Raw genomic sequence first — 25,110 nt, 5'->3', positions numbered from 1 at the left:
CAGTGACCACAGGCCTGGAAAAGGTCAGTTTTCATTCCAGTCCCAAAGAAGGGCCATGCCGAAGAATGCTGAAACTACTGCACAATTGCACTCATCTCACACGCTAGCAAAGTAATGCTCAAAATTCTCCAAGCCAGACTTCAATAGTACATGAACCATGAACTTTCAGATGTTCAAGCTGGATTTAGAAAAGGCAGAGGAACCAGAGGTCAAACTGCCAACATTGGCTGGATCATCGAAAAAGCAAGAGAATTCCAGAAAAACATCTGCTTCATTGATGCTAAAGCCTTTGACTGTGTGGATCACAACAAACTGTGGAACATTCTTAAAGAGATGGGAATACCAGACCACCTGACCTGTCTCCTGAGAAACCTGTATGCAGGTCAAGAAGCAATAGTTAGAACTGGACATGGAACAACAGACTGGTTCCAAATTGGGAAAGGAGTACGTCAAGGCTATATATTGTCACCCTGCTTATTAACTTATATGCAGAGTACATCATGCAAAATGCTGGGCTGGATGAAGCACAAGATTGCAGGGAGAAATATCAATAACCTCAGATATGCAGATGATACCACCCTTATGGCAGAGAGTGAAGAGGAACTAAAGAACCTCTTGATGAAGGTAAAAGAGGAAAGTGAAAAAGTTGGCTTAAAACTCAACATTCGAAAAATGAAGACCGTGGCATCCGGTCCCATCACTTCATGACAAATAGATGGGGGGTAAAGGTAAACAGTGGCCGACTTTATTTTCTTGGGCTCCAAAATCACTGCATATGGTGACTGCAGCCATGAAATTAAAAGACACTTGCTACTTGGAATAAAATCTTTGACAAACCTAGACAGCATATTAAAAAGCAGAGACATTACTTTGCTGACAAAAGTCCCTCTAATCAAAGCTATGGTTTTTCCAGTAGTCATGTATTGATGTGAGAGCTGGACTATAAAGAAGGTTGACCATTGAAGAATTGATGCTTTTGAACTGTGGTGTTGGAGAAGACTCTTGAGAGTCTCTTGGACTTCAAGGAGATCAAACCAGTCAATCCTAAAGGAAATCAGTCCTGAATATTCATTGGAAGGACTGATGCTGAAGCTGAAGCTCCACTACCTTGGCCACCTGCTGCAAAGAGCTGACTCATTAGAAACGACCTGACTCATTAGAAAAGACCCTGATGCTAGGAAAGATTGAATGCAGGAGAAGGGGACAACAGAGGATGAAATGGTTGGAATACATCCCTGACTCAAGGGACATGAGTTTGAGCAAACTCCAGGAGATGGTGAAGGACAGAGAAGCCTGGCGTGTGCAGTCTATGGGGTCGCAAAGAATGGGACATGACTGAGCAACTTAACAACAGTGATGAAACGCTGGAGGTAAAAGGGGACAGGAATCACTCTGGAGTAGCTCTTGCTAGTTAAAGATGAGAGCATCAAGATTTTAATGACTGCAGTTGGTTGAAACACATGAATTGAAAAAAGTCTAGTTAATGATGCAACAATAACAGTGTTTGGGGGTATTTTTGGGACAGTATCTTGTTATTCTGAAAATTAGTAAATGAGAAAAAAAATCAAGCATTTACTTTGCCTTCCCTATATTTACCTGTAATCAAACAGTTGATAAAGAATTTTATTTGTAGAATTTCAGCTAATCAATATATACAAAAGGGGCAGTACAGTTAGAAAATTGCCACTTGCATTCCCTAAAGATATCATAGGTACAGATGACTGTCATTAATAGATGCTAACACCATTAAATGGAAGGCTGGTGGTGAGCTCTGTAATGTACAAATCATGTGACAGCACTTTTAAAACCACAGTTTCATCCTCTCATCACTAAAAGTAATGTCACATATTCTGTAACTCACAATATAGGGAAGTATTTAGCACTTCCACAAAGTTTCCTTGCCAAAACACCAAATCTAAAACTGGCCAAGCTTCAAGATCTAATGACCTGGGGCAGGACATATGGGGTCTAGAGGAGCAAGTTGAAGGTTACCACAAGGGATGGCACTAGCAAGTGTTGAAAAGTGGGAAACAGTACAGAATGAATGATCTGTTTACTTCAATAAATAAATGGCTTGAAAACAAAGGGCCAGGAGAGGGGACTGCTTTAGAGTAAGTCTTAAGTCATATCAACCAAATGCAGTGTATGAACCTAGTTTGGGTCTTCATTTAAATAAGCAAGTTGTAAAATAGCATTTTTGAAGCAATTGGAAATAGTTGAATATGGCCTGTTCATTAGATGATTATAACAAATTGTTAATTTTGCTGGGTATAATAGTGATGTTGTGGTATATTTTTTTAAAGCCCTACCTCCTGCATACATGGTATTTACCATCGTGACCTGGAAGCTCTCCTAGCCTTTCCATCAGTTCTCAAGCCCCCTTTTTTTTTAATCTCAGAATCCTTTTACACTCTTAAACATTATTGAAGATCCCCCCAAAAGCTTTTGTTTGGTAAATTTTATCATCAGTATTTATTAAATTGCTTCCCGGGTGGCGGCTCAGGGTGAAGAATCCACCTGCCAATGCAGGAGACGCTGATTCTATCCCTGGGTCAGGAAGATCCCTTGGAGAAGGAAATGAAAACCCGCTTCGTTTATTCTTGCCTGGAGAGTCCCATGGACAGAGTAGCCTGGTGGGTTACAGTCCATGGGGTTGCAAAGAGTTGGACATGATTGAGTGACTAAGCACACAAACAGTGATTACCTGGAGGTCCATTGTATTTTCTTCTCTACTTTTGTGTATGTTTGGAATTTTTTAAAATAAGTTTTTAAAAAAACCACATGGTCATTAGAAAAAAGGCTCTTTGGTATGTAGTGATGAAATGATCTCCATGGTTTATGTGAAAAAAGGTGGAACTGTGGTGATGAGTTACTATTTGTGTTAATAAAGAGGGGAGCAAATATTTAAGAAAGTTTCATTAAGAAGCAATTTGGAGATGGAGGTAGGAAAGAAGGCCGGAAATGAAAGAGAAGACTTGCTTTTCAACTGTCTGTTCTCTTGTACTTTTTTTGTTAGCTTGTGTATCATTGAAAAAAAGTGGAATTGGAAACTACAATTTTAGACACACTACTGTGTACATTTAGAATAATAGAATGTTAATGCTGGGAGGGGTTTAGGAATTAATTGGAGTACCTCATTTTAAAACTGAGAAAGGTGAAGTATAGCTTTTATTTTTTCCAGTTGTGTGGCTGATTGGTATAAAGCACACCTGTGATCCATGTCTCCTTACTGCCCTCCTCTAAAAAGTAGACAGCATACAACTGGTTTAAACTTCTACATTCTATATTAGGTGGAAATTTGATTAATATGTTGATGCTACTTTGAGGACATAATACCTGCTTTTTTACACTGTATTTATATAGTCCTGAGACTGTGTGTGGGAAAATAATGTAGTTTTTGGATGTCAGGAATGCTGTTCCTGTGGCTTTATTTGTTTTTAATGAACTCAAGAAACTCAAGCATTCTAAATATTTCATTCACTCCATTTGGCTGTCAGAAATTTCCTTGGGAATAATGCTTGGCATTCTTCTTGTCCAATTATAAAAGTCTGAAATGCTTGTTCTAAAATATTCAAGCTATACACAAGGTTTTAATGTGAAATGCCTCCTCCTCCTTAGTGTTGCCAAGTGTACTGTACAGAGGCAGCCATTGTTTCTCAGATGAATGCTTTCAAATTAACGTTTAAGTTGAGGTTTTAGAAATTCCCATAGTATAGAGAGAGTGTAGGAAGCTTAACTTTTCCTGTAATATCTCAGACTATTTCTCCCTTTCCTACCTGCTTCTCTTCTGTATTTCTCTCTTCTGAAAAATGAGTATCGATTTCCACCTACTGACCTCAGTTAGAAGTCATAGCCTCTGCATCCCTTTTACAGCACTGTAATTTCTGGTTAGCTACCAGTTGTCCTAGCTGTCTCCTAAATATGACTTGTATCAGTCTCTTCTTCTCCCGGGACCTTGGTTACGTCCAGCTCCCTTATCCTCTCTAACTGAACTTATCCCACCCCCACCCAGCATTCATTCAGCTTCCAGATTCAAGCTTCTGAAACACAAGTGAGATCGCCATCTCTCTTCTCAAAAACCAAGGAGGACTCCCAGTTGCATTCAGTTATTGTAACTCTTTTATGTGCTTCCTGTATGAACTTTTTATACTAGACTCAGTTAATTTATCAGCTTCCTCTGTTGCCCTCTTCCTCCTTCCCATCTTGCACCTTTCACCATATTAAACTGCTTGAGTTTCTCAGCATTCTCTGGCTATAATATACTGTTTGCTGCATGTGTGGCTGTGTGATTGCAGTGCCCCTTGCCTGGAACCCTCTCCTTTCCGGGCTCAGTAAATTTCTCCTCTAGGTTTAGTTCAAGTGTTCCCTCTTGAGAAGTATTCTGGGATCCTCTCGTAATCTTCATTCCCTCATAATAGTCCTTACTAACATGATGCTGTGGCTGCTTGGGCCCTTTGTTAGATCAAGGGTTGGCAAACTTCTTCCGTAAAGGACTAGATAGTAAATATTTTTGGCTTTGTGGATCATATGATCTCTGTGAGAACTGCTCAGTTGTCTGGCGGTCAGAGTCAGGCATATACACTGGTTTGAATCCTGGCTCAGTGCTCACCCTTTCTGTACCCCTCACCACATCACCAAATCATCTAAAGCTTGGTTTCCTCATCACTATAATGGTAAAGATTACATAATGCCTGCCTTGTATGATGGTTTGAATATTAGGGATAGTATAGTGAAAGTAGAATGTAAAATGGCAGCACCTAGGCCAAAATGGGCACTGAAGAAATACTAGTAGCTGCTGTTGTATTCCCCCTAGTGTTAGTCTCCCTTAGCCCCCCGCAGCTTTTTCAGTATTTCTAAGAGTTACGGGGAGGAGTTAAGGTTTACAGGAACAACTCAATCATTCCGGTAGGTTATGTTCATACAGTGTGATCCAGCAACTTTAAGTCTTCTTTATATAACTTGCAAATACAGCCAAGTTAACTGCGTTTCTTTAGTCATCTTTTTCAAAATTAAAAAAAGTCATTGCATACCAGGTAATGTACAGTGCAGTGTGTTAACCTTTGGACATTCATTTGGAAAGGCAGGGCAGGACACTCGGTCACTTAGGACTCTAGCAGTATACTCCATACCTGGGACACATACTGAGGAGCGATACCTGTTCTTGAAATACCTTGTTCCTCCCAAAGTAAAAATTGCATAATATCTGTTCATAGCACAGTCCTTGTACTTGGCAGGGAATTTCCTCTTTTGTTAAATAAGCAACCTGGTTAGCTAGAAAATGAAGGGATTTTGTAAACTGTTTTCATTTATTTGTTCTTCCTTTATAGCAGTATTTTGAGCTGTGCGGGGGTGGGGTGGGGTGGGGAATGACCTTAAGGGTAAATGACTCTAAAACTCAAGGAACTTGAAACTACTAGGGCTTGGCCTTGTGATAATTTATTGACTTAATTTGAACAAGTTATTTCACCTCATACTCAGCTTTACTCATCTTTTAAACCTTTTATAGGGTCCTTGTGTCCAAGAACTTGTTCTTTAAAACATTCTGTAAAAAATAGTAAATTTATTTGGAATCCAGACAAGTGCAGGTAACATTCACTGTTATGTTGATCTTATTTTTGTGAAGGGACACATGAATGGTTAGAATGGGCTTGACTGTGAAAGCAGTTTGCAGGGCATGTCACGGATTTGATAAGGTGCAGCCCTTGTGCCATCTGGGCGACCAGCAGAGCTGTCTGGTGGTAATGACATTGTTGAGGGGCTGTCAAATGCCAGGGGCATTGCGTTGTTGGAAATTATATTATGTTAAGTGCATTATTGCCTGCTCAGTTTTCTGGAAATTAGTAATACATCTAAAATATATAGCTTGCCAGTCAGTATTTTCCATGTTGTAGATTATCACCAAAGATAATTGATTTTTTTAAGAAAATTATTTCCAGGGAATTTCCTGGCAGTTCAGTAATGGTTAGGATTCTACTTTCATGGAGCATATAGAGTGATTTTTCCATTGTTGAAGGCCCAGGTTTTATTCCTGGTTGGGGAACTAAGATCCCACAAGTCATGCAGTGTGGCCAAAAAAAAAAAAAAAAAGTTTCCAGAACTTTAACATGGAATAGGATTTAGAAAAGGCAGAGGAACCAGAGATCAAATTGCCAACATCTGCTGGATCATCAAAAAAGCACAAGAGTTCCAGAAAAAATCTCCTTTATTGATTACGCCAAAGCCTTTGACTATGTGGATCACAACAATCTATGGAAAATTTTTAAAAGAGATGGGAATACCAGACCACCTTACCTGCATCCTGAGAAATCTGTATGCAGGTCAAAAAGCAACAGTTAGAACTGGACATGGAGTAACAGACTGGTTCCAATTTGGAAAAGAAGTACAGCAAGGCTGTATATTGTCACCCTGCTTATTTAACTTACATGCAGAGTACATTATTTGAAATGCCAGGCTGGATGAAGCACAAGCTGGAATTAAGATTGCCGGGAGAAATATCAATAACCTCAGATATGCAGATGACACCACCCTTATGGCAGAAAGCAAAAAGGAACTAAAGAGCCTCTTGATGAAAGTGAAAGGGGAGAATGAAAAAGTTGACTTAAAACTCAACATTCAGAAAACTAAGATCATGGCATACGGTCCCATCACTTCATGGCAGATAGATGGGGAAACAGTGAGAGACTATGTTTTTGGGCTCCAAAATCACTGCAGATGTTGACTGTAGCCATGAAATTAAAAGACGCTTGCTCCTTGGAAGAAAAGTTACGATCAACCTAGGCAGCATATTAAAAAGCAAGACATTACTTTGCCGACAAAGGTCCATGTAGTCAAGGCTATGGTTTTTCCAGTAGTCATGTATGAATGTGAGAGTTGGACTATAAAGAAAGCTGAAAGCCGAAGAATTGCTTTCGAACTGTGGTGTTGGCAAAGACTCTTGAGAGTCCCTTGGACTGTAAGAAGATCCAACCTGTCCATCCTAAAGGAAGTCAGTCCTGAATAGTCATTGGAAGGACTGATGCTGAAGCTGAAACTCCAATACTTTGGCCACCTGATTCGAAGAACTGACTCATTGGAAAAGACCTTGATGCTGGGAAAGATTGAAGGCGGGAGGAGAAGGGGCCGACAGGATGAGATGGTTGGATGGCATCACCGACTCAGGACATGAGTTTGAGTAAGCTCTGGGAGTTGGTGATGGACAGGGAGGCCTGGTGTGCTGCAGTCCGTGGGGTCTCAAAGAGTTGAACACAACTGAGTGGCTGAACTAAACTGAACTGAACCTAGAACAAATCTACCCCTACTATGCTATTGGCTGTGGGAATGGAACCTTAGCAGAGACCAAAGGGAGTGGAATATGGATAGCTTCTCCAGCTAGAGCTCCTGGTATTAGTCTCATCCTGGCTGGAAAAGACTGGGAACATTGTTTCTCAAGTTTCTCTTTCCCTCTCTTTTAGCTCCACTCCAACATTTATATGATTATCTTCTAGAATTATCCATTAGATATTTCATTGAACCCTCAAATTCATGTTCAGAGGACAGTTTCCTTGTGGTTCCCTCCTCCACCCACCGTTTCACATTCTCTAGGAGGGCAGTTCCCCCATTGACCTGGCCCACATCCTGTCAGTCACTGGCCCTGTGGACTCTTCCTTCTGTATTTCTGGAAATGTGTCACTTCCTTCCAACTCCCACTTTGATCCTCCTTCTTTCTCAGCCTGAATTAACTGCAGAAGTGAATTCTCTTACCAAGTTTGCCCATATCCAGCCCAAGTCAGAGTGATCTTTCTAAAATCTAAATTGGGTTATGTCATTTCCTTATTCTAAAAACCTCAGTGACTTACTCATTGCCTTCAGGTTTCAGTCCAAACTCTTTATAATTAGACCCCTGCTTTTTTGTTCAACCTCTCTAACCTCATCTGTATGCTGTCTTCATTCCTTTTTTAAAAGCAGTTGTTTGTTCCCTTAGTTACTGGTCCATTCTTTCATTTGCTCATCAAACATTTTTTGGCCACCTGTATATATGGGTCAGGGGCTGTACTTAGGGATTGGGTGTGAGGCAATCAACTGCACTGGTCCTTAGACCTTTCACTGACCTTTCGTACCATTAATCAGGATAGACTAGGTTATGTTGCCTATCAGCCATGGGCTTTCAAAGGCTCTCCTCCACACAGGAACTCTCTTCTGTTCAAGGGGCTCAGGCTTGTATCTACACCAACTGGAACTCACCACGTTCTTGGTGAGGAGGAGAGGAGACTACATTGACTTCTCCGTGTCTCAGCCGAAAAGTGACACATGTCTCTTCTGCTCATATTTCATTATGCAAAACTAGTCAAATGGTCCCACCTAACAGCAAAGGGAGGCTGGATACTGTAGGCAAGAGCATCAAATATTTACTGAGCATTATGGTGTGTAGTCACTGAAATATAATCAGTCACCTGACTTCTTGTTGACCTTTAAATTTCTCAAGAGCTGGAGCTGTATCTGCCTTGCTTTGTATCCTAAGCACAGGGCCATATGGTAGGCTTCTGGTGGTTTTTGTTGTTGTTGAATGAGTGTCCTTTTTTTTCCAGATTTGTTTATTCTATTTATTTATTTTTGGTTCTGCTGGGTCTTGGTTGCTGCATAAGTTTTTCTCTAGTTGCCGTGTGTGGGCTTCTCATTGTAGCTCTTATTGTGGAGCAGGGGGTCTGGGGCTGCAGTCGCTGTGGCTCCTGGGCTCTTGAGCACAGCCTCAGTATTTGTGGTGCTGGGTTTAGTTGCTCCATGGGATGTGGGATCTTTCCAGATTGGGGATCGAACCCGTGTCTCCTGTGTTGGCAGGTGGATCCTTTACCACTGAGCCACCAGGGAAGCCCCAAGTGTCCTTCTTTAACTTGAATTCAACTCAAATCACTTCCTTTAAAAAGCTTCCCCTTACCACCCCCCACCATCTCCCTGCAACCTGACTTTTCAGTGTGATTGTGATTTTCTCTGCATACCTCAAACAAAGCACTCCTCACTGTATTGTATTCTTTTGGAAAGTTGTATTAAACAATTTAAAACTTAAGAAATAAAACATTACCGTTTTAGCTGCATCCCTTTATGTAAATCTCTCCAGATTAGGTTTATCATTCCCACCTTTTTCACTGCACACTTGTCCCTAGTCAACACAGTGATTTTTTTCTGTGTCCTTGAGGATACTAAGTTGTCATGAATCCAAGAATTCATATATGGGTGGGTGTGTTCTGTGGGTTTGTTTATCCGTTTCTGCCTGAATATCATTTGTCTCAATGCAGAGAGCTTCACAAAAGGCCTGGTACTTGGTTGGCCGGTCCCCCACTTTGATCTGCCTCAGAGTTGCAGAGGTTCTAATCTGCATCTCCAGTTCCTGGCTTCTTACAGTGCTTAATGAATATTTGTTGAATAAATGGTGATTTTTTTTCTCCCTTAGAGCGTCATTTTCAGAATCTTTTAGGAGCTTTGCCATTCAATTTCTTTTTAGATAATTTGTATTTAAAAGTCAAGCTTCAGAATAAGAATTTACTGAGCAAAACACTTACTGTAAGGCAGGAAGGAGTAAAGTCTCTGGTGAAAATAAAGAATATTTTGTTTTCAGTTTTTGCAATAAATTTTCAATGGGTTGTCAAGGAAACTTTCTGAGGAGAAGAACTATTTGCTGGTAATAGTGTTTGCTTTGAAGTATGACTACAAAGGAATGCGGCTGGCTTTCTTCAGCCTCAGTGTTGTAGTCTTACCTCATAGAGTCGTGCTTTGAATGTAAAAAGCACTCAACTAGATTTACTAGCTAATATTTTACATTAATTGATATTTAGACATTAAATTATACTCTATGGTACAGTTTCTTTTTCATTGCTTTAACTTTGAAATGTCCCTATAAAGTTCTTTCATTTCAACTGAAACCTAATTGGATGGCCCTAGTCAGCCTTTGAAGTGAATGATTAGGTTTAGAATGGTTGATAAACACTGCCAAGAAGTGGGAGAACTGTAGGAAGAAAGACTACATGTTGTTATTTATATACCAAATCAGTGAAGGATTAACCCATTTTTCTACTTTTCCTTCTGGAATCTCCCTTGCAGATTAAATGTATGATATTACCTAAAAGTCTTTGGAGGACTTTTTTTTTTTTTTAGCTTTTTGGCTTGAATCAATAAATGTGTTTATATTTGGGTTGATTTTTTTAATCAGAAATTTTTCAAAATGTATAATTGGGCAGTTTTTGAGAAGAATGGGTATGGCAGTGATCCCCTTTATCTTTTATGGGAATGATTTGAGATAATAACGAAACTAAGGATAACCTTCTGGAAGGCCACTCCTCTGGAGTGTAGACTCTGAACAAGATAGTGGTGGCACTATTTAAGCTTTTAAAAAATTGCTGTGATTTTAAAACTAGTTTTATTTTATTGAGCTGAAGTTCACATAGCATTAACCATTGTAAAGTGAATAAGTTGGTAGCATTTAGCAACTACTGCTTCTATCTAGTTTCAAAACAGTCAGCATTCCAAAATAAAACCCTGTACCCATTAATCAGTTACTCCCTATTCTTCCCTTCCTTCAGTCCCTGGCGTCCACCAGTCTCCTTTCTGTCTCTGTGTATTTACCTATTCTGCATATTTTATATAAATGGAATTATACATTATGTGACTTTTTTTTTGAGTTTGGCTTTCACTTAACCATAATGGTGTCAAGGTTCATCCACTGTGTAACATTTATCAGAATGTTATTTCTCTTTATGACTGAAAACTAATCCTTTTATGTACATGCCACATTTTGTTTATACACTCATGCATTGGTGGACATTTGAGTTATTTCTCCTGTTTGGTTATTATGAATAATACTGCCATGAGCATTTGTGTCTGAGGGTTAGAGTACCTGTTTTCAGTTCAGTTCTTTGGGGTATGGTATATACCTGGGAGCAGAATTGCTAGATCAGATGGTAATTTCATGTTTAACTTTTGGAGGAACCACCTGTTTTCTGCAGTGCCTAAACTGTTTTACATTCCTACCAGCAGTGTATGAAGATTCCAATTTCTCTGCATCCTTGTCAGTACTTGTTACTTTAAAAATTATAACCATTCTAGTAGGTGTAAAGTGGTATCTCGTGATGGGTTTACTTTGTACTTTTCTAGTGACTAATGATGTTGATCACATCTTTTCACATGCTTGTCAGCTCTTTGTATATCTTCTTTGGAGAAATGCTGTTGGTCATTTTTTCCTTGAGTTGTAAGAGTTGCTTATATATTTTGGATACCAGACCCTTATCAGATAATTTCCAAGAATTTTCTCCCATTCCGTAGATCATCTTTTCACATTTTTGATAATGTCATTTGATGCACAGAAGATCGTAATTTTGATGATGTCTAACTCATTCATTTTTTGTTTTGTATCTCAGGTTTTTGTTGTCATGTCTTAAGAATTTGGCCTGTGTTAGCAAATCCAGGATCATTAAGCTTTACCCCTGTTTATAGATTTAGCTCTTAGGTTTAAGTTCCATTTGGAGTTAATTTTTGTATATGATATGAAGTAGGAGTCCAGTGAGGACTCTTATTTTAAAGCATAATTTCGTGAAACTGCCACATTGTACTTCCTTCCTTCTTTCTTCCATCCTCCTGTCCTCTTATCCTCCTGTCCTACCTTCCTTCTTATTTTGGCCATGCTGCAGGGCTTGCAGAATCTTCGTTACCTGACCAGGGATTGAACCTGAGCCCTAACCACTGGGCCACCAGGGAATTGCCTCACGTTGTACTTTTAACATCCCTTGATTAAACATACATACACACCAACCAAGAACTATTACGGATTTTCTTTTCTTTTTTCTTTTTTGGCTGTTTCTTGGCAGCCCTTGGGATCTTAATTCCCCAACTAGGGGTCAAACCTGCGCCCCCTGCAGTGGAAGTGCAGAGTCTTAACCACTGGACTGCCAGAGACGTCCCAATTTTATATTATTTTAAGTTATTCCAAGTTGTATTAATCAAAGCAGAGTTTATATGCATTAAAATAAATGGTGCTTGTAAATTTAAGACAGTATTTTCTCAGTCCATGGGCTGTATAGTGGTGACTGTATATAGATTCATGGATTTCCCTCTTATCTTGTGATCCCCTCTTAGTCTGCAGATCATGGATTTTGTAGAGGAGCATCAGGAGAATCTTATCATGACAAGAAGAAAGGGATTAAAGATGAAGAAAAAGGTAGTTTCCAAGGGCTGATGGTTGCAGAGAACTTAAATGGGAGAGGACTGGAGGAAAGTTAACTAGCAGTCAGTCACGGGACCCATGAGGGCCAGAGAGGAAGGAGTGGTTTCTTTTAGGCAGGAAAGGTGACTGCAGAGTAGAAGTTAAGTACTGGGGCGTGGAAGGGTAGATAGGGAATATAGTTTGGAATAGGGCCTGAGGCTCAGAAGACATCATCAGAAGTGATTGTTTGGGAGCAGTTGAGGATTCCTTTAGTTCTGGAAATAATACCAACCCAACTCCATCTCCAAATGAGGAGTAAAGCTAACTCTGTTTAATATCTGTCCTGGAGAGGTTAAGGGAAAGGAACTAGGGAAGTTCTAGATTTTATTTTAACCATGATTAGAATTCTGGTTAAGTTTGAATTAGTAACCTGTGTTCTATATCAATATTTTGTGTTTGTTTGGTTTCTTTTCACTTCTTTTTTAAAAAATTAATTTTATTGAAGTATAGTTGATGTGCAGTGCTGCGTTAGTTTCTGCTGTAGAGCAAAGTGACTCGGTTATACATGTGTCTATTCTTTTCCATTATGGTTTATCACAGGATATTGAATATAGTTTCCTGTGCTATACAGTAGGAGCTTGTTGTTTATCCACCCTATATACAATAGTTTGCATTTGCTAATCCCAAACTCCCAATCCTTCCCTTCCACACCGATGACCTCCCCACCCCCCCACAACCACAAGTCTGTTTTCTATGTCTGTGAGTCTGTTTCTGATAGGTTCATTTTTGTCATATTTTAGATTCCACATACAAGTGATATCATATGGTATTTGTCTTCCTTTTTTGACTTACTTCACTTAGTATGATAATCTTCGGGTCCATCCATGTCACACAAATGACATCACTTCATTCTGTTTTTAGGACTGAATAACATTCCACTATATGCACGTATATGTGTATACATGTGCACACACACCCTGCGTCTTCTCTACCCGTTCATCTGTTGATGGACATTTAGGTTGTTTCTGTCTTGGCTAATGTCAGTAGTGTTGCTGTGAACATAGGGGTGCGTGTCTTTTTGAAGTGTAGTTTTGTCTGAGTATATGCCCAAGAGAGGGATTGCTGGATTATAATATGGCAACACTACTTTTAGTTTTTTAAGGAGCCTCCATACTGTTTTTCCTAGTGGCTGCCCTCATTTACATTCCCACCAATCGTGTAGGAGAGTTCCCTTTTCTCCACATCCTCTTCAGCATTCATTTATTTATTATTAAACTGTTTTTTGGTTGCGCCAGGTCTTTGTTGCTGCCTACAGTCTTTATCCAGTTGCAGAGCACAGGGGCTACTCTCCAGTTGTGGTGTGTGGACTTCTCATTGCAGTGACTTCTCTTGGTGCCGGGCACATGCTCTAGAGCGCAAGGGCTTCAGTAGTTGTGGCGCATGGGCTTAGTTGCTCCTTGGATCTTCCCGGATCAGGGATCAAACCCAGGTCTCTTTACCGAGCCAGCAAGGAAGCCCTATTTGTAGACTTTTTAGTGATGACCATTAAGTGTCATTTCTTGATAAAAAGTTTCCTAGTAAAAGAATTCCAGTTTTACCTCAGCTGAAAGCATGACAACAAGAAATCTTCCTAGGTCTTATGTTGGTGAGAGAATCAGGTTCTCAGCGCACGCTTAGAGCTTCGGGTTATGTGTAGTGTTGGCCTGTGGCCGTCAGATGGAGCAGGAACTGGGAGACACAGGGGTGAGAACCTTGGAGGGAAGGTTGGGACTTCACAGGGCTCACAAGCTCATCAGTGCATCAGTGACAGTCTCTGTTTGGTTTTGTTTGGAGTGTTTTTGTCAGTTGCATGTTCAAAGGGCTAAAGAGAAAGGAACAAAGGAAAGGATCGACAAGACAAGTGACTGAGAATCTGAGGGGTACACCTAATGGCCACTGGTTCAGATGCCGTTCTGCTGTTACTGGACAGGTTGTCTGCTTTTTCAAACAGAAACGGAAGCTACCTTACAAGTGATTTGGAGAGGCATCAACAAAGAATGGGTCCTAGGTACTTCTCTTTGTGTGGCATTTAAACTCCGAACGTGTATGAGTGTGGCTTTTTGAGAGTCTAACGGCCCGTTTGACCTCTGACTTTCAGGTGCTACTTGTGAGCAGCAGTCGTCATCCAGACCGGTGGATCGTCCCTGGAGGGGGCATGGAGCCGGAGGAGGAGCCGGGCGTGGCCGCAGTCCGTGAAGTCTGTGAGGAGGTACGCGCCGAGAGCCGTGTGGCCGCACCGCGCACCCACCACGGCCTGTAGTTCCTCACTTTATCCCCGCTCGCTGTGTGAACGGGCTCAGGGGCACAGAGCGAAGGTGCTTAGCACCCGCCACATGCCTCCTTGATCAGAGAGGTAGTGAGGTTGTGACATGGTGGTGTCTACCAGGCTCTCTCTGCAAGGGGCGATCATGGTAGTGAATGTGTGCAATTATACCAGACAGTTCTTTCTGATTGCCCTTGGATCTCTGCCTGCTCTACCTCTGTTTCCTGTGGCAGAAGGTTGAGAATCAGGTGGTTCATCAGCCCTAAGAAATAAGAGAAGTAGGCAGTATTGATGTAAGCAACTTATTCTCGTTAACCTTTGCTTGAGGCCAAGGTAGCACTTGTTCTCCTTTGCTCCTGGGTCCTGGTAGCAGAGCACTGGCAAAGCAGAAGTTCAGTTTGCCGGAAGCTGTTACAGGTGCAACTTGAGAGACATTAGTATCTTGTTTTTTATTTGGTCACATGATACTCACCATATATGTTTTGAGTTCTTGGGCCGTGCCCAGTGTATCTTACTGGATACTCTAGAATTAACAGTCAGAAGTCAGATCTTGGTGCTCTTATTTCAAGGGCTTACAGTTTTGTTGGTGAAACTGAGAAGCAAATTGCAGTTCAAAACCAGGAGGAAGGAACTAATGTTTCTCCATGGCCTCTTGTGGCAACACCACACCTGCTCTGCTTACGTTATCTTGTCTAGGAGTCCTGACTCAGTGATGTGAGTTTTACCAGCCCCATTGACTTGCCTTGGCCACATAGTGCTTTTTATAGGTCCATTTCCATGTTCCAGAAGGGACTTAAGACTGATTCTAAGAACATATAAAATAGAGCTTAGAAAAGGTCTGAGTTCTGCATTTCTTTTGAGTCCAGCCCTTGCTGTTCTTCTTAAACTAATTTTACTTTAGAATACTCAAGGAATTCTTTCCTTGCTCTGAAGTCCTGCAGAGTTATGTTGGCTCATGACACTATTATTTTATCATATATCTGAGTATCTTTAACTATATTGTAACCTCTGAGGACTAAGATCATGTTTCCTATTTTAAATCCTCCCTTCTTGTGCCTAGTACACAGCTGGATGAATAGAAAGTAATTAATACAAGTGTCTATGACAAATGGAACATAAAAATCCTGAAGAAATATCCCCGTTGGAAATTACCAGAGTTCTTTCTGGAGGATCTCAAAGGTTTGACTATTCAAATAAAGTGTGGTAGGGCCAGCTGGTGAATCTAAGCTACATAGTTTTGGTTTCAATCCAGTTGGTTCCTGTGGGTTCCGAGGCACCCACCCAAGGCAAAAGTGATGTTTGACAGAGTTATTGCAGCTCTGTAGGTTGTTGGAAGACATGAAGTAGACTATGGCTCTAGAATAGAGAGGAAGAAAAAAATTCCGAGACCTTGGGCAAACCTTGCTACTTGGTTTTAGAAGTTGTGGGGAGACGAGTTGACAGCTTTACCTCTGTAGAGCACATTTGGATTTGGCATCTTTCTCAGGAAAGGGTGTATCAGTTGCTACCGTGGTTGTTTTGTTTCTGAGTACCACGGTTGAAATGTCCCTCGGTTATACAAGTGCAACTAAGGTGTAGAAAACCAGATGATTGCAAAAGGAAATGCAGTGAGGGAGTTGGAAAGGATATACAGCACCCTTTTGTTTCCTGGAGATTGCATACCAGCCTTCAGTAGGCAAAGGAGGGAGAGAGTGGAGAATGAAGTGGAGTTGGGGAACTAGAAGGTAAACAGTGTAGCGCAGATAATTAAACTATACTTTTCACATGTTCATCACTTACCTACCTCCTGTCTTGAAGGGAATCCCAAGCTCGAAATTAAACCCTGGTTGCCATTCTCAGCCCTGAGGAGTCCTGCTTGACCTTGAGCAGATTTCCCCCCAGGCAAGAGTCGCGCCATGCCCTGTCCTTACTCCAGCGTTGCTGAGAGGGTGAAGAGCAGTGTGCTAGTCACTCAGGCATGTCTGGCTCTGCGACCCCATGGACGGCAGCCCTCCAGGCTCCTCTGTCCACGGGACTCTCCAGGCAGCAACACTGGAGTGGGTAGCCATTTCCTTCTCCAGGGGCCCTTCCTGATCCAGGGATTGAATCGGGGTCTCCTGCACTGCAGGCAGATTCTTTACCATCTGAGCCACCAGGGAAGCCCATAAATAAAATAAAGTACCAAATAAATCAAATAGTGAATATAAATTAGTGAAACGTATCATTACAGAGACAAACATTTCAGTGGCTTACGTCAAAATAAAATGGAGGGACTGACTTTTCCAATTCTATGTCTGCTAACAGAGAATAAAACTTGGAATCAGTGAGGATGTAGGTAGATGTTTTTGATTGTTCTTGAAGGGTAGTTTTGTAAGCAGAAATCACTATTCAGGGATTTATTTAGTTTTCAAAATGTCATGACTTTGTAAAAGCAAACATTCAAAAACTTAGTTCTTTCCTAATGCTTATAAATCTGATTGCTGTATTGTAAGCATAGGAGATTTTACTAGTCATTTTTAAGGGGCCTTTGGATAATACCTAGGCCAGTTCATTGAAAACTTTCAGATGTTTCAGGTTGCATTTATAAATTTAATTAACTGGATTGCTTTTTAAAGTTGTCTGACTTTTAAAAAAATGAAAATCTAATGAGGTTCCTCATCAGTAAAGTCCTGTGAATGTCATGTATTAAACTTACAGCTAAGATGAGTCTTAAATAGTGCCACAGTGCAGAGGTCCCCAACCTCTGGGATGTATGTAATGCCTGATAATCTGAGGTGGAGCTGATGTAATAATAATAGAAATAAAGTGTATAATAAATGTAGTGTTCTTAAATCATCCCCTACTCCTGGTTCATGGAAAATTGTCTTCCATGAAAACAGTCCCTGATGCCAAAAAGGTTGGGGACCACTGCCATAGTGTACATAAATTTACTAAGATTTTCAACTTAAAATTACCAGTCAGAAATAAGGTATTCAATTATACTTTCAAAATTGAGGTTACCATCAAATAAGCCAAATTATTTTAAACATTATAAAATCATAAAATATGTTTGGCCTCCTTCACCTTTCCTGTTAAATGAGGCCAGGACTCAGAGTGTCCTGAAGGGAAAAGCTGGTCCAGTTACTATAGCTCAGTCAAGACTGTCACTTCACTGGACTCCCCTGGTGGTTCAGTGGTTAAGACACTGTAGGGACATGGGTTTGATCCCTGGTCAGGAAACTAGGATTCCACATGCCACTCAGTGTGGACAAAAAAAAGGACTGTAATTGAACAGAGATGAATGATCATCATGCAGTCCACCTGGTGGTGGTGGGTATCGAGTAAGCCATCTGAAGTATCTGGCAAACCAGGCTAATTTTGTGCTTCACCCTGAAGGTATTCCTCCATGCAGTCTTTGTGATTCCGTCTTGTTCTCCCTGTGTGTTCCATTGCAGTGTATTTCTAGCATCTTTTTTTTTTCTTTTGCCTCACCATGCAGCATGTGGGATCTTAGTTCCCTGACCAGGGATCAAACCTGTACCCCCTGCATTGGAAGTCAGAGTCTTAACTGCTGGACCACCGGGGAAGACCCTATCCAGCATCATCTTTATCATGTTTTATTCATATCTTTTGTCTAGTTGTCTTCTATGCTAGATTTTACATTCTGTGTAGCCAGATACTATTCCTTTTCAGTCACTGTTTAATCCCCAGTGCTTAACACATAGCAAGTGCTTAAGAAAGGAAGTGCTACAGTTTTTGGGGTGACCGCTAGAGCAGCCACATAAATGCGGCTGCTGCTGCTGCTCAGTCGCTTCAGTCGTGTCTGCCTTTGTGCGACCCCAATGCGGTTGAGGTAGGCCCTTTTGGATTGGCAGGAGTAGACATATATCTACAGGTCCCCCGGTTAATTGAGGGACAAGAATATGACAGTATCACAGCCGCTGCCCAGTCAGACTGTGCAGAGCTGGAAACTTAGGTCCTGATGCCCAGGCAGGCCTTTTCACAGTAGCTGGATGGACGGTGGGGACGCAGGGCAGCTATCAAGCCTGGTCACCATCCCTCTCTTCCACTGTGGAGGCTGCCTTTCTATGCTCTTCTCAGCCTTGGCTTCTGCTTACCACTTTTTGTTTGGTGCTTTTCCTGCCTTGTCTATCACTAACCTATCTGTTGACTCACTCTGTGTGTCTCATACTCAGCTTTCCTGAGAAGAGTACTTGATTGGTTATAATCTTCAGGTATAGTTGCCAGGTCACATCCATTTCTAGCCATTTGAAGATGTCTGATTTCTTATTCCTCCAACTGAGCTCAGAACGGCGAGGTCATGTGCTTTAAAAGCCTGGCAGCCTGTGCTTAAGTACTGCCTGCAGCAGTGGACCAGCAGTTCTGTGTGTGTAATAAGAATATATTTATTAACACAGGAAAATATTTGCAGCAAATTCCCTAGTGATTAAAGTAGGTTATGAATCAGCATTTATGATAGAAAACCATTTAGTGAAGAATAAATATGTGTCTACTTGTATAGAAAGAACAATAATATTGCAGGTGCCAAGCTCTGTTTAAGCGTTTTGCATTTGTTGCCTCATTTCTTCACCATACCTGATGAGGTAGTAACTGTTATCATCTACATTTTATAGGTGAGAAAAAAGTGAGATTGAGTAATTTGTGCAAACTAACCGTGCCCAGCTAGATGTGCTCAATGTGAAGTTTGAATCCAAAACATCTAGTCTTAGCACCCATACTCTTAATGCCTTGAAAGAACGTCCACCAGATGTTCACAGTGGTTATCATTGGGTTAGCTCTTAGATTATCAAGTTTTTTTGCATTAAACATATATTTGTTCATGGAAAAATTTTCTGAATAAACATGAATGTAATGAGGTTATTAAGTCAGTTTTAGGTACGGTAAAACTCAACCTGCTCTGAAACTTGGTTCAACTCAGCTTAAAATTTTTAGCATATTGCCTGAATCTCAGAAACAGATAAATCTGTAGCACTTCAATCATTACCAATCACCACATTTAAAGGACTGAACTCTTCCCTTTTGGAAACTTGCCTTCATTTTTCAGTTGTTTTTAAAGTCCTGCTAGAGTGATCCCTCAAAGGGTTGGAAGGATGAGGCTTTCTCCCAGGGCTGGCCACGGGCCTTGGTCACAGTGCATCTCTAGCAGAGGCTTGTATGAGCCAGCCATGTGATGCTCTCTCTGGAATAAAAAGGAAAAGCAGTTCTTTGTGTGGTTTTCAGAGCTATTCTTTCTTGTTAATTCAATGGGAAAGGTAAAACTGCTGGCTGACAGGGAAGAAAGAGAAGCTGGATCTGAAACTGTTCTGTCTTCTGTGCAGCTGTTAAATTTCCATCTCTTTCACTCATTGTCACCTCAGCCAAACCAAGAGGTTATCACAAAGATATAGAACATGTGAAAACAGAAACAGAAAAATTATGTGCATAGCTGCAGCTGTATTCTCTTCAAGGGTAACAAAGATGTGTACCTTCTGCCTGTAGAGAAATGTAGCCCGCGGTAACGGAGAGTGTGGTCAAACGCCAGTTCCTTCTGTCCACTGCCTCATGTCTGGTCAAGGCCCACATCCATCTTCATTTCTAGCATATAATCTATAAAGTTTCTGTAGGTAGCCTGATAATTAACCTTTGGCACAGACCTAGGTTTAAAAAGAAAAAAACAAACTTGTTCTCCGACTTCCTCACCTCTGTCCTTGTATCTCACCTCTCTTCTGTACCTTCAGGCTCTAACCATCTGTTGTTTTGCCACACAAACTCACCGTCTTGGAAAATTCTTAGTGTCAGTGATGTCACCTTAAACTTTCTTGTACCTTGCTGCCCTTCTTCAGGTTTTTGTTTTTGTCTGTGCCGCCCATGCAGCTTGTGATCTCTTAGTTCCCCAGCCAGGGATCGAACCCATACCTCCTGCACGAATGTACGGTTTTAACCCCTGGATCACCAGGATAGAATTCCCTCAAATTTTTGATACACTGTCTTACGTAAACATTTCACAGCATATTTGATTTAATTCACCTTCATTTAAGATAGTTTTTTGAACATCTAGATGCCTTAATATGGTATCAAGGATCATGATTGCAAAGCTGTTTCTTGATTATCTCAGCCTTACTTAAGTCAGCCCATCGAGAATTTATCATAATCTTTCTTGATCTCATTTTATTTTCAGATAAGAACATGGAAAATGAATTAGTGAACTTTATTTTAAAAATCTATGTCTTTTTATCCTAATTCCTGTATTATGTGTTCCCTTTCCTTGCAAAGGAAAAAAAGGTTATATGCTCTTATATATGTAACATAGCAACCAGAAGGCTCCCTATGGTATCTTAGAACTGTTTGATAGAGAAGCAGTGTTTCATGTCTCTTGTTATATACAAGTAGAACATTTAAAAAGCCTGTGACTACTGGGGAATAATTTGAAACACTGTTTTTTTCAACTTTATGAACTGACAGTGTTTGACTCTGTGGAGTGGAGAGAAAAGGGAAGGCTCTCTGTGACTGCTGTGTTTTGACCTTTACTTTCTGGCAGCCTAAGCAGTTGTAAATGGAAAGGGGGCATATGGTATCACAGAATCTATTAGGGAAATAGCATTAAATTTTTTTTAAATGTCAGAACTTTAACCATAAAATATATATCATAACATATTAAGAATATTTTCAGCCATCTCAGCATGGTAAATGAAGCAGGGTAAAGGGATCTCTAGCTCATAAGCCCACAGGGAAGCAGACAGGTGGTTGACAGTGGGTATAGCTCTGATAAAGTGGGGAGAGCCTACCAAGGCCAGAGGCGGCTTCTCTCAGGCCCAGCCAGTAGTTTTCATGTGGCGATTAAGACCCAGTGTGACTCTGCTGTTTTAAGAGAAGCATGAAAACTGGATTCTTATGTGAGATTTCCTGATCTTTCAATGTAGACAGCTAATTTTTAAAAATTGTTTTTAAAATGTTAAATAATATATGCATAGTAGATTAAAACAGCAGTAGTAGTACTAAAAGGCTCATAATGGAAAACAACCAAAAGACGTGTTCTTAATTAGGTGTGTGATCTGTGTTACAGATTTTTACTTTATTTTGAACTGTAAACTGGTAAGCTTCCAAACTTTTGGAAGAAGATAGTTTTATTTTTTAGTCTCCTACATGATGAATGACCTGGAGAAGGAAATGGCAACCCACTCCAGTAATCTTACCTGGAAGATTCCATGGACAGAGGAGCCTGGCAGGCTACAGCCCATGGGGTCGCAAAAGAGTCGGACATGACTGAGTGACTAAGCAACAGGAACAACATGATGAATGAAGGCAAGAAAAGGTCTTTAACCTTGGGAATATTGCGTTGTTTAATAGAAGCGTCAACACAAGAAACTATACCCGGATGTAAGTTCCTGTACATCTCAAGAGTGATCACAAACCAACCCTGTTTATTTGTTGAAAACTAGGCTTTATTTAGATAGCATTTTCTGAATTTCTATTACTTAATTTTTAAGGAACTTAAAATCACATGAATATGAATCATTAATAATAATGTTCTGTGTGCTGTGCTTAGTCACTCAGTCATGTCCGACTCTTTGCAACCCCATGGACTGTAGCCTGCCAGGCTCCTCTCCTTGGGATTCTCCAGGCAAGAACACTGGAGTGGATTGCCATGCTCTCCTCCAGGAGATCTTCCCAACCCAGGGATGAAGCCCAGGTCTCCCACACTGCAGGCAGATTCTTTACTGTCTGAGCCACCAGGGAAGCCCAAGAATACTGGAGTGGGTGACCTCTCTCTTCTCCAGGGGATCTTCCCAATAATAATGGACTTGTATGGCTATGTGCTATGTGTGCTAAGTCACTTCAGTCGTGTCTGACTCTTTGTGACCCTTAGACTGTAGCCCACCAGGCTCCTCTGTCCATGGGATTCTCCAGGCAAGAATGGGAGTGGGCTGCCATGCCCTTCTCCAGTGTATGGCTATGTGCACCTATAGATTTATCTTTAAAATTGATTTAAGAGAATTCCCTGGCAGTCGAGTGGTTCAGATTCCACAATTCCACTGCAGGGGACCCAGGTTCAATCCCTGGTCTGGGAGCTAGGATCCCACAAGCCATTTGGCCAAAAATAAATAAATAGATTAAAATATAGGCAAAAGATCTTTCTATATGTTTGAAATTTTTCAAAATAAAAAGTTAGGAAGAAAGTAGACATATATATCACTTGCCAACTATACTCAGAAGCTTCAGGAGGAAACCATGAAGGACAGCAATATGATGGATGTCACTTTGCCCAAGAAAATATGTTCTATAAGTACTACCATGTCTTTGTTTTTACTTTGTAAGAAGGTAGTTCTTTTTAGCTTCTTTGGTCAAAGCATTATAAAATATAAGAATCATGTCTATTAATGCATTGTATATAATTATCTTATTATAATTTATTCTTCTCCAAGAATTTAGTGGGAAATGTGGTTCAGTGATAAAACATTTCAGGGAAGCCTTTGTTCACCTGACATGTGCATACGTGTTTGTGTGTGGGAACATATTTATTCTGCCCTCCTAGAAAATCATACACACAAGAATATAGCAAAAGAAGTTAAGAGCTTTTCCTTAGAAAAAATCATTTAGAATATATAAAACGAACAGAGAAAACATACCATGTCTTAGATGGAAGCTGGGGTGAGGCCGTTTTATGTTAGAGGGCAGATTGAATCCCGCAGATCTCTGGCAAAGGCCCTGAAGTAAATCCGTGTTGAATCTCCTGTTTCTGGCAGCTGAGAACTTAGCAAGGGCCTTTCCCCAGTTAGGGCTCAGGGATGGAAGGAGACCCTGGCATGGACGCCGCCTCCAGTGAGGGCTTGGCCGAGGCAGCTGTGATAATCCCTCTGCTCAGTTTTGCTCTGTGCTCACGTGACCAGTAGTCGAATTCAGCTCTGGCCCCAGAGCAAGGAATGCCTCTCTCTCCTTTCAGAGGAGGGCGCCTCTCTGCTCCCAGGCAACTAAGAAATGGTAAATAGCTACTCCTAGGTTACTTCCATAATGATTTCTGGATTCAGCCTTAAAACGGTTGAGAATTTTTAGTGACTGTCAGTTTGGCGTTTGCAAAGCTATTTAATAGATACTCTTGACTTTATGAAAATTGATTCAATATTACATTTTTTTGTTAGTGACTGTGTTAGTTTAAATACACAGATGCTTTTGACTAGGAATTTCCATTGGAATGATTTGTAGACATTTTAATCTTAAGAACAGAAACAGTATAATCTGAACCGAACTCTTGCTATGGGGGCTTTTAAGTGCACCCTCTAGCATTCTGTGGTGTGTTAGTGTAGCCAGTTTACTTGATTTAGTAATTGAGCTTGGTGACCACTTCAGCTTCCCATTTTTCTAATTCTAAAAGTAATACATGTTCCTAGCAGAATGAAAAACCTGTAAGGACAAAAATGACAGTATGTTACTTTAGTTCTGTGGCTGATTTTTTTTTCTGCAGCTGTTTAATTATGAAATTTAACAAACATGTAAGTATAATTTTAAAATAGTGAAACAAACAGTGTATCCCTTCTTCTAGATATAATATCTGTTGACTTGTTGCATATTTGCCTTATTTCTCTGTGTTTATATCAATACCCATTTTTTGACTCTGCCATTTGAAAATAAGCTGTAGCTGTCATGGCACATTACCTCAAAATTCTGTTTTTTATTTAGCATGCATCTCTTTAAGGCCAGTCCCTTACATTACTACATACCATTGTTGCACCTGAGAATTCTTAATAATTCCATAATGTCATCTAATATTTACTCCATATTCAAATGTCCCCAGTTATCGTGAAATGTCTATTACACCTGTTTGTTTTCTCACACATTGCAGTTGGTGGTGTGCCTTTTCAGGCTCTATGCTATGATAGAGAGATGTTTATACGATAAGTAGAACCATACACTAAGCCCTTCCACACCCTGCTCACCGTAATGGTGACTTTTTAACAGTCTAGGAACATTGTCTAATAGAATGTCTCACATTCTGGTTTTGTTTGATCGTTTCTTTCAGGTGTCTTTTAATTTATTTCCTTTTCTTCTGTATTTCCAGCAACTTAGTCAAGAGCAGTGTTATCTGGTAAAATTTTCTGAAGTGATCCATATCTGCAATGTTCGGTGTGGTAGCCACTAGCCATATATGCCTATGTAAACCAATAAAAATTAAAATTCAATTCCTTAGTCACACGCACATTTCAAGTTCAGTAGCTACATGTGGATCGTGGCTACCATGTTGAGTAGCACACAGACAGAGGCTTGATGAGATTGAGGAGAAGCATTTTTGACAAGTTGCCACTTAGGTGGTGTCATGTGCTTCCTAATACTTAAGTCAGGAGGCACATCATATCAGGCTGCCTTGCCATTAATGATAAAATGTTTGATCAGGTAATAATTGACAATTTGTTGTAGAAGTAGATTTCTTCTTATGCAGCAAAACTGGTAAGTAATCTGTTGAACAATTCTTCCAGGCTATATGAATGTCCTCTTGTCTCCCAACAGCCCAACAGTCTTGCTAATAGTTTCAGCATCTACTGCTGAACCTTACCAAATCAGATATTATAGCAGAGACTGAAGAACAGTGGTTTTCTAATTCTTTTTTTCTAAGGTTAAATTCTTCTTTAAAGGAAAGTTCTGTTCTTCCTCCCTCCCCGCTTTTTCCTTATTTTAAATAACCCCACTGAAC

General features: G+C 40.5%; 1 protein-coding gene and 1 long non-coding RNA gene across 2 annotated transcripts in view; one reads left to right on the top strand and one right to left on the bottom strand.

The window, feature by feature from the left end:
• The window catches only part of NUDT3 (nudix hydrolase 3), a 113,295-nt gene that overhangs the window by 46,760 nt on the left and 41,425 nt on the right, over positions 1-25,110 (top strand). Inside the window, exon 2 of the mRNA XM_043907209.1 lies at positions 14,304-14,414. Within this exon, the coding sequence (XP_043763144.1) occupies positions 14,304-14,414 (111 nt within the window). The remainder of the gene's footprint in view (positions 1-14,303; positions 14,415-25,110) is intronic.
• LOC122696960 lies at positions 19,487-23,182 on the bottom strand. Its single transcript, XR_006341964.1, has 3 exons — positions 23,054-23,182; positions 19,913-20,080; positions 19,487-19,626 (listed from the first exon to the last, which is right to left on the bottom strand). It is a non-coding gene; the product is annotated as an uncharacterized LOC122696960 (long non-coding RNA).

The sequence above is a fragment of the Cervus elaphus genome, chromosome 7 (genome assembly GCF_910594005.1).
Source record: "Cervus elaphus chromosome 7, mCerEla1.1, whole genome shotgun sequence".
In the NCBI taxonomy this organism is placed as follows: Eukaryota; Metazoa; Chordata; class Mammalia; order Artiodactyla; family Cervidae; genus Cervus; species Cervus elaphus.
This window is presented reverse-complemented; position numbering and strand designations above follow the sequence as displayed.